The sequence below is a fragment of the Borostomias antarcticus genome, assembly GCF_949987555.1.
Source record: "Borostomias antarcticus genome assembly, chromosome: 22".
Lineage (NCBI taxonomy): Eukaryota > Metazoa > Chordata > Actinopteri > Stomiiformes > Stomiidae > Borostomias > Borostomias antarcticus.
Genome location: NC_140255.1, coordinates 11,865,505 through 11,880,140, shown reverse-complemented (window position 1 = coordinate 11,880,140; position 14,636 = coordinate 11,865,505). Strand labels below are relative to the sequence as shown.

The 14,636-nt window shown below is 44.6% G+C and overlaps 1 protein-coding gene across 1 annotated transcript; it reads left to right on the top strand.

Moving 5' to 3' along the window:
• chatb (choline O-acetyltransferase b) lies at positions 1 to 8,332 on the top strand (the record flags this gene model as incomplete). The annotated part of the gene is made up of 14 exons (XM_084456072.1): positions 1 to 42; positions 1,165 to 1,356; positions 1,899 to 2,017; positions 3,723 to 3,776; positions 3,930 to 4,110; positions 5,060 to 5,237; positions 5,556 to 5,725; positions 5,829 to 5,929; positions 6,048 to 6,176; positions 6,283 to 6,405; positions 6,501 to 6,642; positions 6,911 to 6,973; positions 7,228 to 7,365; positions 8,069 to 8,332. 14 exons carry the CDS (start codon positions 1 to 3, stop codon positions 8,330 to 8,332), a joined length of 1,896 nt encoding a protein of 631 aa, XP_084312198.1.
• Positions 8,333 to 14,636: the final 6,304 nt, after the last annotated feature.

The window sequence follows — 14,636 nt, the reverse complement described above, 5'->3', positions numbered from 1 at the left end:
ATGCCTATCCTGGAGCCGCCAAAATACCGCAGGGACAGCTATGTATGAAACTTTTCTTTCGTTCACTAATTTATCAGACATTGCTTTATAGATTACACTGTTGAAGAGTAGGTTCATTTTCAGCGATTCGAGCCATTTGGGAAACGCCGATATAGCCAATATGGGACTGGAATATAAACTGAAAGGCTACTCCGTCATAGCAGTATGTGTAGCTATGTATCTTCATTAATCCTTTTTTTTTTTTTTTTTTTTTTTTTAAACATGGGCTTTTCAAGTTTTAAGCGTTGTTAAATCACGGTCCGTCTACTGTTAAGTAAAAAAAAGGGGGGGAAAAACTGTCCTCACATCAACATGGGGGAGGATTGCAATTATTTCTATTGAAATCTGCGTTTTTATTTGAGAACAGCCTCAACAAGCTTGAAACAACTGTTGGAAACCGTTCCGCTTCTGACAGATTATAAGCCCTGTCCATGGTGCTGAATGCAATTTATTTCCTATTTCATTGTAGCCGACTGACCGATAGGGGCAAAATATGCAATAGAATAGATAGGCAACGTTATCATCAGAACTTATGTGAACAGTTTCGGATCCTGCAAAACCCAACAACAATTCTTTAATTTCTGAATTAAATATAATGTGATTATGAGGACCCCTTTCTGTGTTGGTGCACTAGATCGCATGTCCGGTAGGCTATGGCCTACATGGGAAAACTGTATGTATGGGAAAATTCGGACAAATAGGCCTAACTTCATAAATCTGTCTCTGTCTAACAAGTTAGGGTGATTTAAACATCCTGGGAGCTAACTGAACACCGAGCCTCACGCCACCTTAAACATCCTCCACTGCCAATATAAAGTCTGCAAGCCAGCCTACACATTCATTAGCATTTTATATCCTGTTTCGATCAAAAGAACAGTGTCCCACAGGGCTTAAGAACCCATTCTTGAAACATGGCTTAAAGCAATTACAATGAATTATTAAGCCTGGTTCTAATAATGCAATCATTAAAGAGAACTTAAACAGGCAAATGAAAGGTTTAATTATCAGACTAATGATTAAATGCCTGAGGACAGGGAAACAGCTTCCAGCGATGAATCTATTTTGTCCTTTTGTGAGACAGCAAGCTAAATGTTTATCCAAATCTAACCATAAACTTGAATACAGGTTCTGCCTAAGCTGCCCATCCCCCAGCTAGAGCAGACCCTGGACGGGTATCTGAGGTGTATCAGACACCTGGTGAAAGAGGAGCAGTTTCGCAAGACTAAGACCATCGTGGAGAGGTTCGGGGCTCCGGGCGGAACCGGAGAGCTGCTCCAGAAGAAGCTATTGGAGAGGAGGGACAAGACCGACAACTGGGTAAACTCTCACAGACAAACAACCGTGATCGGAAAATAAATCCATCAAACATTCAGTGTTTCTAGGTTAGCTGGCAAGTTTAATTTGATAGTATGGGATGCCAGGCTTGTGATTGAAGGTACTAGCTTTCAACAAATGGCCCCAATACATGTGGTCCATTTATAAAAGACACAACTAGAGGAGGAAGAACGACAAAGTGGCGGTCGTAAATCTATCAGACTCGTCACTTGATGTCTCTTCACTCAATCCATCACTGAGCACTCAGATGATCACTCTGTCCAGCGTTAATGCTGCTGTCTGATATCTATCAAGCTTCCACTCTCACGTCAGCTCTCATACACTCTTCTTTTTTACCTGGCTACTCATGTGTATCACTGTGCACGGTGTATCAGGGCATCCACAGCACTTACGGCTCGTAAGTTCAGTGCCCTCATGAAGAAGAGCTCTCAGTCCCATAGCAACTGTATAGAAATGACAACTCAATAGTCATCAGACAAAATAATGTATAATAATTAATAATAATATTTTTTTCTTTTTCTCAGGTGTATGACTACTGGCTTGAGGATATGTATTTGAACAACAGGTTGCCTCTTCCAGTCAACTCCAGTCCTGTGATGGTCTTCCCGAAACAAACATTCAGAGATCGCAAAGACTCCCTCAGGTATGATCCTCTGAGCTCCACCCGCCCACACTAGACCCTATTAAACAGGAGAGGTAGATAAAGAAATGGCCTGGACATGTACTCTGGATTTCAACCTGCATAAAAAAGCGGTTGTTTTTCTTGTAGAACATCGTTATCAACAGCTGTAATGAGGATGCAGCGAGATGTAATCATTTCCTCAATATAATTAGAGCTGACGGACAGCCAAGTCAAACCAATCCTGACGCAGCGCTGTCATGTAAATAGACCGGTTTTCTTTTCAACTGTTAAAGAGGCAAACCAGTAAATGGTACAGTAGACAACAGTAAAAGGTGGTAGAATGGTGTCTGTCCTATAAACTCTGAAGTCGCTGAGATCTTTACCTTCCATCCGGCAGACATGAGAACAGATTCTGATTTACAGGCAGGGGTGGGGGGGTATAAATGCTCGGTCAGCGTCATCTCTTCTCTAAATCTCTGTCCCTTATTAAATGAGCTGTGGTTCTACCAGACGAGCCAGCAGCCCTGCTCAGCCCTGTAACTCACAATTAGCTTTTGTCAGCTCACAGCGTACCTACTGTAAGTGAATACTTGCAGAGCATCCAGAGCAGCTGGTAATATACTGACAGAGGCTGTTATTAGATTGAGAGTGACAGGACCAAGCACTCCTCCGAGGCCAGGGCCTGTCGTGCTCTGGGGCGTGGTGGTGTAGCCCATTCCCCCCCCCACTCCCTCCTCTATTGATCTGGGTCTGAACGTAATAACACCAAGACAAACGACAAAAAACACCAGGCCTGACATAGCGCTCTGTTCTCCCTATCTACACACACACGGCACGCTCCCTCATAGACACACACGCACACACACACACACACACACACACACACACACACACACATGCACATTTACACACACACACCACACACACACACACACACACACACACACACACACACTCATGCATGCACGCACACACACATACTGTATACACACACAAACACATACACACGCACACACACACACACACACACACACACACACACACACACACACACACACACAGCTCAGCCAGTGTAGCCCTATAATCTACCACAAATGTGATTACCGACTCTCCATTGAAAGATGAGAGGACAGGGTTGTAGTGTTGTAGCATCTTGTTGTGCATTGATGTTTCAGGGTTATCATGAGTGCATTGATTCTTTATATCCATATCCAGCATTACTGTATATGTTCAAGGAATATGGTGTGTATAAATGTTTGGAATCTCATAGCCATTAGCTATGAGGGGATATAACGTAAAAGGAGAATAATTACATACTGCACAGTAGTTTACCTCTTGCCTGAGGCAGTTAAATAATTTAAGTAACTACATGACCTTAGGCGGTATCATCTCATTGTAAACTGCAGGCTCATTGGTTTCCATTATTAAAGCCAAAATCTGTTGTCTGTGAAAATGTTTGGAGTTCTACAAAAACACTGTTATTCAAACAAACAGGATTAAAAGGATGGTATTTTTTCTCTACAACACCAACCCTTGTTTGCAAACATCCAAGGAAACCCGTTGTTGGTAAACAAATGCTCATGGGGTTCTGGCACACGTTCTGTAGCTCTTCTGTACTCTGTAAAACAGTGGGGCTGTGAGGCTGTTTCACTTCCAACAGAACATGGCTTGAACGCTGAGCTGAGCTGAGATTGCAGTTGAATGTACCCTTATTCTAATTTCTCAGATTCGCTTCTCACCTCATCATAGGAGTGTTGGAATACAAGGCTCTCATCGACGCGTAAGTTTCTTAGCATGCAAAAGACTATATCCACTGAGATAAAGCCGTTTCATTTACCACAACATGTCAATAGTTGACCTACAGTACCAGTCACTCTTTATAATACTATCTGACCATAAAGCCCTCCTTTAAACACGTGTGTGTGACTGGCAGGCGGGCACTGCCAGTGGATTATGCCCGGGGGCAGCTGGCAGGGACCCCTCTGTGTATGGAGCAGTACTACCGCCTCTTCAACTCCTACCGCCTTCCGGGCCTGAAGAGGGACACCCTGGTGATCCAGCAGAACCCGGCCTCCTCGGGCCCAGAGCACATCATCGTGGCCTGCAAGAACCAGGTCAGGACGCTAGCCTCCACGCACGCCCTATTCTTAGATGACATCATTTTGAGATGAAACCAATCAATGTCCAGTCTGTCAATGGTATTTAATCGTAGAGGCCCCCGTAGAAGACATACGGTATTACTCACTGTTTGCCGTTGCCGTGGATGTGGTTTTCTAAGAGGTCAGTGAATCCGATTTTCTCCCTGGTGCTTGGCTGAGGTCAGGCTATGTATCTCACTTCCCAACCCCCAAAAAACGGACAGAACATCCTGAAAAGGCTAAGAGGGAGGCGGCCTTACCTGGAAACGTCTCCTGGAGCTATCGCTCCGCAGCACACGAGGGCCCATCCCTGCGGGGACACAGGCGACTAACTTCATTACCGCTGATTGGATCTGCCACTTTGTCTGAGAGTCTCCTTCAGTCGCAAGGACAATTGATCACAACCGCGGAGCCACGTTTTAGTCACTTAGCCACTGACTGGGGGGGCCACTGTCCTGTTTCACCCCCAGCCTCTCTTACTGTGCTGTGATTAGATAACAGATGTAGTGGTCTTTGCATGGGAAAGTCGTAAATAGCCTGTTGACAGACAAGGGCGTCCCGCTGGGTAATACAGTTAATTGCTCCACTTGTGTGCTACTCTTAAAGAGGAACAGTCACGCTTGTTTAAGTGAATATTATTTGGATTATGTATGTAATCCTTTTTAAAATCACCGCCAGTGTAGCCGTTTCCCGACACAGGAGTTTAATGTCAAAGGCAAACAGTCGAGTGACGTCAATAATATGAACTCAAACACGTGACTGTCCCTTTAAGTACAGTAATAAAAAAGTGTACAGTACAGTACTCACAATAGTGAGCACTGTACACAGTTGCCATTCTTTTTTTTTTACATGACATGTCACATATTCTATATCATACAGTTCAGTATCCTGAATACTTATCTGATTCAAATGTTTCCGCCCTCAGTTCTTTGTACTGGATTTAGCAGTGAACAATAAACAACTCAATGAAATGGACGTCTTTTCCCAACTGGAGAAAATTATGAAGATGGCTGAGAATGCAGGAGAGAGACTCCCTCCTGTGGGCCTGCTGACCTCTGACGGGAGGACTGAGTGGGCTCAGGCCAGAGAAGTCCTCATAAAAGGTTTCATATATGAGTCAATGACGTAAAGGTGTCCCATGTAATTCAGTACAACGCTGAGTGCCCCCTCGAAAAATGTAATTTTTTTCATAATCACAAGCTTATATATCCATATGTAGACTGACAGAAATATAACCACCCAGAAAAAAATACATTATTATATTTTTAATACCTTCTTTTTTTTTCTTCTTTTTTTTTACACTCAACATTGCACTGAATTACATATACGTCATTGACCCATAGACCAAAGGACCTACATGCTATTGCAAATATAACCATTTCTAAACATGAGCTAATCTCTGGTCTCATCCTACCCACCAGAATCCACCAACCGAGACTCGCTGGGTGCGATGGAGAGCTGCCTGTGTGTGGTGTGTCTGGACGAGCCCAGCGGGCTGGAGCCCAGCGACACCAACCGGGCCCTGCTGATGCTCCACGGTGGAGGCCCCCAGAAGAATGGGGCCAACCGCTGGTACGACAAGCCGATGCAGGTACATGGTAGGGCCACGCCCACGCGACACCCCAGACCCCGCCAGCGCAGAATGGACGGCGAGGTGGAGAGAGATTTGAACGTGCTGTGCTCTTTTCTCTCAGTTTGTCGTAGGGACAGATGGAATCTGTGGGGTGGTGTGTGAGCACTCGCCTTTCGAAGGGATAGTCCTCGTACAGTGCACCGAATACCTGATGAAATTCATGTAAGCATCTTCTCGTCATAATGTTTCATGGCTATGCTGTACGTTACGCCGATTCAAATTCACGACGGAGCGGTATTTGATAAAGGCGTCCCTGAATGTGCGGTCTTGTTATCTCTAGGACAGGAAGTCCCTCTAAGCTAGTGAGGGCCGGTAGCATCACAGAGATGCAAACTCCTCGGAGACTGCTGTGGAAAGGTACCCCGCAACTCCAGGGACTCCTGGCTGCCTCCACAGATAGACTTCAGAGGTCAGACCAACACATGCACACACACACACACGCACGCACACGCACGCACACACAGACACACACACACACACAATGTATTATAGTATCAGAATTTTTATGTCCCCAGTTTGGTGCGAAATCTGGACATGGATGCCTACAAGTTCAAGGCTTATGGAAAAGAATTCATCAAAAAACAGAAGATGAGCCCAGATGCATTCATACAGGTCGCCCTACAGCTTGCATTTTACAGGTACTGTACTGTACATAGTCTAAACACCAGGGAATCCCGCTCCGTAGAGAGGAGACAGACAGACAATGCTTCCTTCTCCTATGCCCTGTGCTCAGATGCAATGGGAGGCTGGTGTCCACGTACGAGAGCGCCTCTATCCGGCGGTTTCAGGAGGGGAGGGTGGACAACATCCGCTCTGCCACCCCCGAGGCCCTGGCGTTCGTGAGGGCCATGACGGATGACAAGGACTCCCTCTCCGTGAGTCATTTTTCTCACTTAGGCCCCAATTACTGGTCATCTCCCATAATGCTGTTCACCATGTCTGCTTAAATGAAACTGCTGCTCCCTGCCAAAAAAAAAAACTCCAACCCCCCCCCCCCCCCAACTCGCCTCCCATTCCAAAAAAACTCTCTCTGCAGATTTCAAGTGCCTGAAAGGGCCATTGATTCTTGCAAAATGTGAACTGGAGGAGAAATTGTTATTGGCTTCCTGTTTTATTACAAGCATATTTTCTTTGTGCTCACAGGATTCAGAAAAAATGAAAAGACTGTGGGACGCCATCAATGCCCAGACCAGTTCCACAATTGCAGTAAGTACTGGAGCTGGTGTCTGTCTGTTTGACAACCAAACTCAGAATAAACTACAATTGATAAACTACTGTAGAATATTTTTGGCGTTGGAAGTGTATGATCAAAACCTTGTGTGAGGTGCTGACTAGGGTAGCTGCATACTCATTTCTCCTTCCAGTGATTCATTAGAAGGAAAAATGCAGCCGCGCACTCATTTAATGACTTCTTCAAAATGTGCATGATCAAAACCTTCTCATTGGTTGGTGTTTTTCAGGCTATTACAGGGATGGGAATAGACAATCATCTCCTTGGACTTCGGGAGATTGCGCGGGACCTGAAGATGGAGAAGCCTGATATTTTTTCAGATGAGACATATGTAGCCAGCAACCAGTTCATCCTCTCCACCAGTCAGGTGAGAATCCATCTCACTCACTGCAGTTGTGACCCACCTTATTCCCTGTCTACACACGTCAACATAAGAATAACACTGTAACACTGTGTTCTACCTCTTCTGAGTGGTTGAACACAGCTAACCAGCAGATCAGGGTTGAAATACTATTTGAAGTAGTATCATTTACTTTAGCGCTCACCTGGGTTGGCAGGTGGCGGGGGGGGTTGCACCCAGATCCGCTAACCTCTGACCTCCATTATCCCCAGGTCTGCTTACCTCTGACCTCCATTATCCCCAGGTCTGCTTACCTCTGACCTCCACCATCCCCAGGTCCCCTAACCTCTGACCTCCACCATCCCCAGGTCCGCTAACCTCTGACCTCCACCATCCACAGGTCCGCTAACCTCTGACCTCCACCATCCCCAGATCCGCTAACCTCTGACCTCCACCATCCCCAGGTCTGCTAACCTCTGACCTCCACCATCCCCAGGTCCTCTAACCTCTGACCTCCACCATTCCCAGGGCCATTAACCTCTGACCTCCACCATCCCATCCCCAGGTCCTCTAACCTCTGACTTCCACCATCCCCAGGTCCGCTAACCTCTGACCTCCACCATCCCCAGGTCCGCTAACCTCTGACCTCCACCATCCCATCCCCAGGTCCGCTAACCTCTGACCTCCACCATCCCCAGGTCTGCTAACCTCTGACCTCCACCATCCCCAGGTCCCCACCACAGTGGACATGTTCTGCTGCTATGGCCCGGTGGTCTCCAATGGCTACGGTGCCTGCTACAACCCCCAGTCAGACCACATCATCTTTTGCGTGTCCAGCTTCCGGGAGAGCACAGAGACGTGCTCGGCCGTGCTGGTCAAGGCCCTGGAGGCGGGCCTGCTGGAAGTCAGGGATCTGTGCAGTAGGACCAACGCCGTGTCCAAGCCCGCTGACCGCAGCCTAGCGGCCGGCGGGACCCAGAAACCAGGGAAGTAAGCCATAGAGACGGGGTATGCTGCGTCTGCTGCTCCCCTCCACACGTTTTACACACACTAGCGGTGACAGTATTTTGTGTAGTAGTAGTGCAATTATGTGTTATCCTTTAGGATATTCTCTTGTTTCAATCTAAAATACGAAGCCTTAATAATTGTATGTACAGTAACTATGTATATAGTACAAAGGGTGAGTGAAATAATCTACTTAAGCGATTCACAGAACTGAAGAAAACCAGTGATTTCAGTGAGGGTTGGAATGCATATGGTACCTCACTCTCCAGACACACTGTAGAGTAGTCTGCTAGTGGTCTGCTAACTTAGGAAACGGAAGCCATGCCTGCTTTTCAGCACTGACATGAGGGACAGCTCCTCTGTAAGAGGGTGAATTAGCTCCTGAATGATCTCAGTGTAAGCCCAACATACAGTCGTCCATTAGCTTTGTCAACAACAACAAAAACTATAACTGCAGTATAATAAATTCCCAATAATCATGCAATCATAGATCGTTGTGTGCGTTGGTAAGTGTTAGAATTAGATTTAAATGTTAAAATGTTCCAACATTCAAGTTCTGGATGTCTCATCCCTTTCTGTGTTGTCACTCAGTGCCATATTAGTCAGCATCGAACAGATGCTATGAAGAGAAAAGTATCTAAGAAATTAGTCTACTGATGTCCAGTCATCACATCTCCTGAAATCATAGTGTTGACCTTGCTGAATGTGTCTTAGTCACATTTTGCTGTTCTGTTCTGTATTGTATCGTTGGTCTAAAATGTAACATGAAAACTCATGAAAATTGTTTTAGAGATTAATACAATCACGTTGTCAAAGAGGATGTGATGTAAAGTTGAAAGGGTGAGTGGCACTTTAGTGTTAATTAGGGCCCGAGCACTGGCGGTGCGAGGCCCTATTGAAACTCGAAGGATTATTATTATTCTTCTCCTTCTTCTCCTTCTTCTCCTTTACTCCAAACAAATGCCTTTTAGGCGGCCTGAACATCGATGAAAACGGATGAAACTTTGCAGATACGTCAGTCCCGGTGAAAAATTTGATAATTCATGGGTGACGGAAATGGGCGTGGCAAAACGGCTCAAGAGCGCCCCCTGGAAAGTTTAAAATGGCGAGCCCCACCTTTCAGTTTGATGTAGGCTAACGAAATTCGGTGGGCATATGTATTTCATCGAGCCACACTAAAATGTCTCTTGGAGCTATACCCAACATGCAACAGGAAGTCCGCCATTTTGCTCTTAATGTGCCATTTTGTCCTTGTTTTGACCATTTCCATGCCTCGTACTTCGACGAACTCCTCCTACAGATTTCATCCGATCAACTTCATATCGGGTCAGCTTCATCTTAAGACCTTTGTGATCAAAAGTTATCAAAAAAATTGAGTTTTCACCAAACACCCTTGCCGTGGCGCCCTGCCAAAGTTTGACATTTCGCCATAAAACACGAAGTCCTCATAACTCCTCCATACATTATCCAATTTGTCCGATATATCTCACGCTTCATGACGGTTCTGTCCTGAACACATCTATGTGTCAGTATTGCGTCATACTTATAGCGCCACCTATTGGTGAAACAGGAAGTCCTCATAACTCCTCCATACATTATCCAATTTGTCCGATATATCTCACGCTTCATGACGGTTCTGTCCTGAACACATCTATGTGTCAGTATTGCGTCATACTTATAGCGCCACCTATTGGTGAAACAGGAAGTCCTCATAACTCCTCCATACATTATCCAATTTGTCCGATATATCTCACGCTTCATGACGGTTCTGTCCTGAACACATCTATGTGTCAGTATTGCGTCATACTTATAGCGCCACCTATTGGTGAAACAGGAAGTACTCATAACTCCTCCATACATTATCCAATTTGTCCGATATATCTCACGCTTCATGACGGTTCTGTCCTGAACACATCTATGTGTCAGTATTGCGTCATACTTATAGCGCCACCTATTGGTGAAACAGGAAGTACTCATAACTCCTCCATACATTATCCAATTTGTCCGATATATCTCACGCTTCATGACGGTTCTGTCCTGAACACATCTATGTGTCAGTATTGCGTCATACTTATAGCGCCACCTATTGGTGAAACAGGAAGTCCTCATAACTCCTCCATACATTATCCAATTTATCCGATATATCTCACGCTTCATGACGGTTCTGTCCTGAACACATCTATGTGTCAGTATTGCGTCATACTTATAGCGCCACCTATTGGTGAAACAGGACGTCCTCATAACTCCTCCATACATTATCCAATTTGTCCGATATATCTCACGCTTCATGACGGTTCTGTCCTGAACACATCTATGTGTCAGTATTGCGTCATACTTATAGCGCCACCTATTGGTGAAACAGGAAGTCCTCATAACTCCTCCATACATTATCCGATTCGTCCGATATATCCCACGCTTCATGACGGTTCTGTCCTGAACACATCTATGTGTCAGTATTGCATCATACTTATAGCGCCACCTATTGGTGAAACAGGAAGTCCTCATAACTCCTACATACATTATCCAATTCGTCCGATATATCTCACGCTTCATGAGGGTTCTGTCCTGAACACATCTATGTGTCAGTATTGCGTCATACTTATAGCGCCACCTATTGGTGTAACAGGAAGTCCTCATAACTCCTCCATACATTATCCAATTTGTCCGATATATCTCACGCTTTATGACGGTTCGGTCCTGAACAGATCTATGTGTCCGTATTGTGTCATACTTATAGCGCCACCTATTGGTGAAACAGGAAGTCCTCATAACTCCTACATACATTATCCAATTTGTCTGATATATCTCACGCTTCATGACGGTTCAGTCCTGAACAGATCTATGTGTCAGTATTGCATCATACTTATAGCGCCACCTATTGGTGAAACAGGAAGTCCTCATAACTCCTGCATACATCATCCGATTTGCACCAAATTGCTGATGCTTCATGAAGGTGGCCTTCTGAACCCATCTATGTGTCGGTATTGAGTCACACTTACAGCGCCACCTACTGGTGAAACAGGAAGTCCTCATAACTCCTACATACTTTGTCCGATTTACACAACATTTCTCACGCTTCATCAAGGTACTGTCCTGAACACATCTATGCTTTGGTATTGAGTCACGCTTAGAGCGCCAACTACTGGTGACAGGAAGTTTCTCTCAGTACTGGACAACGAAATAGCACACCCTTTAACGGCGCCGCACCCCGACACGCGTGGGGTGCGAGGGCCCGCTCACTGCTGCTCGCAGCCCTAGTATATTTTTGGAACTCAACAAATATAAAGAAATTATCAAAAGCAGAGCAAAGAACATCACTTTGACAGATATACAGAACAAATACAAATTTTCCATGTATGGCTTCAGTTAATGTTGTCTATCGGTAACTACTATATGTGCAGTAAATCATTTTTTATCATCAGTTTTATCCAAGTGTGTGTGTGTGTGTGTGTGTGTGAAGCAATAGAAAATCTCAATGTTACAGTATTAATAAGATAGACTGTGCTGTGCTGCCTGTGGTCACAGTGTAAGGTGAGTCATCGTGTGAATGGTAGTCATACTAGCAGTGGAAGGTGAGTCATCGTGTGAATGGTAGTCATACTAGCAGTGTAAGGTGAGTCATCGTGTGAATGGTAGTCATACTAGCAGTGGAAGGTGAGTCATCGTGTGAATGGTAGTCATACTAGCAGTGGAAGGTGAGTCATCGTATCTATGGTAGTCATAACTACATGTAGTAATGTTTAGAAGCCTAGGGATAGTCCTGCAAGGGTGCTTTGTGCAATAACAAAATAGCCAATATGGCCAGTACATGTGCATATAGTGGGGAATTACTGTAAGTGGATCTTTGCTCTTTGGGGTATCTAGCAATATTTTAGTAAAAACTGAATGTATTTTCATGTGTGAGCTGCAGAGCTGTCTTGTATAGTAACAATCAAAGTTGCATGCTGTTTCGTGTTGAAAATGTAGAGCAAACAGTGTTTGAAATCAGTCCCTCAACCTCCCCTTTGATGTTTTATGATGGTCAAATAGAGGTTGTGTCAGTGTTTGTTAAAATGTTGAATCGTTGTCAATGCTCAAAGTGGAAATGTTAACTGTTGGTCAATGTTGTTTTGTATTCTAGATGTATTTTGCTACCCATTTGAATGTGAACTAGATGATGATGAATACCTCGTACCGCACCCCACCCTCTATATCTGTCACGTTCTCTGTCACACTCTTTCGCTTTCTCTTTCGTTATCTTTATCTCTTCTCTCTCTGTCACGCACACTTACACACTCTCAAACAAACAAACAAACAAACAAACATTTTAAAGAATGGCTGATTTGGCTCCTGATATATGCACAATGGGAAAAAATGCTCACCATACAACTAGACGTACATTAAGTAAGAAAACATACCATCATTTCAAAGTATATTTCTGAATGAAAACAGGGATTGATCAAACGTGAAATGTTAGGTATTACATTCGTACTAAACTGCCTTAATGCTGCTTATTATCATAGTGTTCCCATCATGGTGTTCAGAGAATGAATGTACTGTAAGAGTATATATTGTCTGATGCAGTGTGATCTCTAGAGCAGCTGTTTGTTTATTGTTTTTGTGATGCATGGCATGGAGCTTCTCTCTCTCCTCGTTATCCCACTCATCTCATCCAAACCAAGTCAGTGGTTATTTGTGTAATATTGTCTTCAGTAACAGGGTGATTAGTCTGTGCTTTATGAATACATTGATCTATGCTCAGTCTCAAGACAAAAGAAAAAGCTATTTTATTTTTGTAGTTCATAAATGTATTTTCATCAAAAGAAAATCTATATAATATCCTCACTCTGAACTACTGTACAATAAATATATGAATATATTGTAGCCTTGTGCTGTAGAGAATACCACTATAAAGAACATATATGTCCAGAAATAAAATTGATTCCCTAATATCGCTTTTTGAGTTTTTTTTTTTTAAGATATAGTAAAAACCATAAAACCAAGGTACACTATGAAACAACCAATCAGCAATGCACACGTCACATGACTGATAAAGGGCTGTGTCAAGTAGGACATAATTGGACAACTGGCCTGCTTTGCGCGAGTCAGTCTATGTGCCGCACGAGCCCACTCACAACAGATGGCCCCGTTTTCCTGGCATCTGAGGAGGGCTTCAGGGAGAGCCCAGAATTTAACTCTCCATTGGTTGAACCACTGAACCAGGCCGACCAAGTACCTAGATAATGACGGAGCATTTAGTCAGGCTTCGAGCACCTGGCCGGCTGGCCCTGATTACATTTTTCATTCAAACTGAACACAATACATATCTCACATTGGCATTACAGACAACCTATTTCAGCTGGTATACAGTAGCCTATAGTCAATGGAGAACTTGGAACCTTGCAGATAATGTACTTCTGCAATATGTTGATACTGTGGCCATGATGACCAGTAGGCCTAAGAAGAAAAAAAAAGAAATGAAAAGATACAATGCCAAATCTAAAAATGTAATAAAATTCCTTGACACCGTAACGCCATCAAAATAGATTAGCCGAATTCTATTCAGCACCTGAACGTAACTGAGAACGACAACAACATAACACTGGTTTAGCTCGTATCCCCCTGAGACGCGTCGGCTCGACAGGGGATCAAAGCGGGTCGCGTCAGGCCGGCGCCGAAGGCGACTCGTGATATCGGCGTAGAGCCGCGGGTGACAGGACCAGGCGCTGAAATCGATGGAGGAAGCCCACCTGGAGATGGATGCGGTGGGAACATTAGTGCTGATCGGTGTCTGCCACGCAGGCGGAGCCTCACCTGTTCACTGCTGTCAGGAGGGAGCAGGGCTGTCGAGCGCCCCGCACTATTCCCTGTTTAGGGGACACGCTATGTGAGGAGTGATGGGCCACGGGGGTGTGCTTTGGAAAGCAAAGAGAAGTCAGTATCTGTCTCCATATCCTACACAACACAAATCATGCTCACCGCTTCCCCAAAGAACCAGGGTAGGCTACTGTGTGGAAGAAGAACATCTATTTTTAGATGAATCCCAGACAATGACATTCAGTACCACACAATGGGACAGCGACCTGGGCTTGCAGACAGTCACACACAGCAGAGAAGCTGCACTGACTAATGTAAGCAAACCACGATGACCAACCTCTACTGTAGCCTACCCTCTCTTGTCATGGGAAAAGTCTTTATTATCTAAAATGTTGTCCCAGCTAATCACCTTGTAGTTGTGATTATTTTCCCTAATTGGACATTTGCTCATCAAAAATAACAGCCACGAGGCAGACTGAATCCAGCTGATGGCCAAT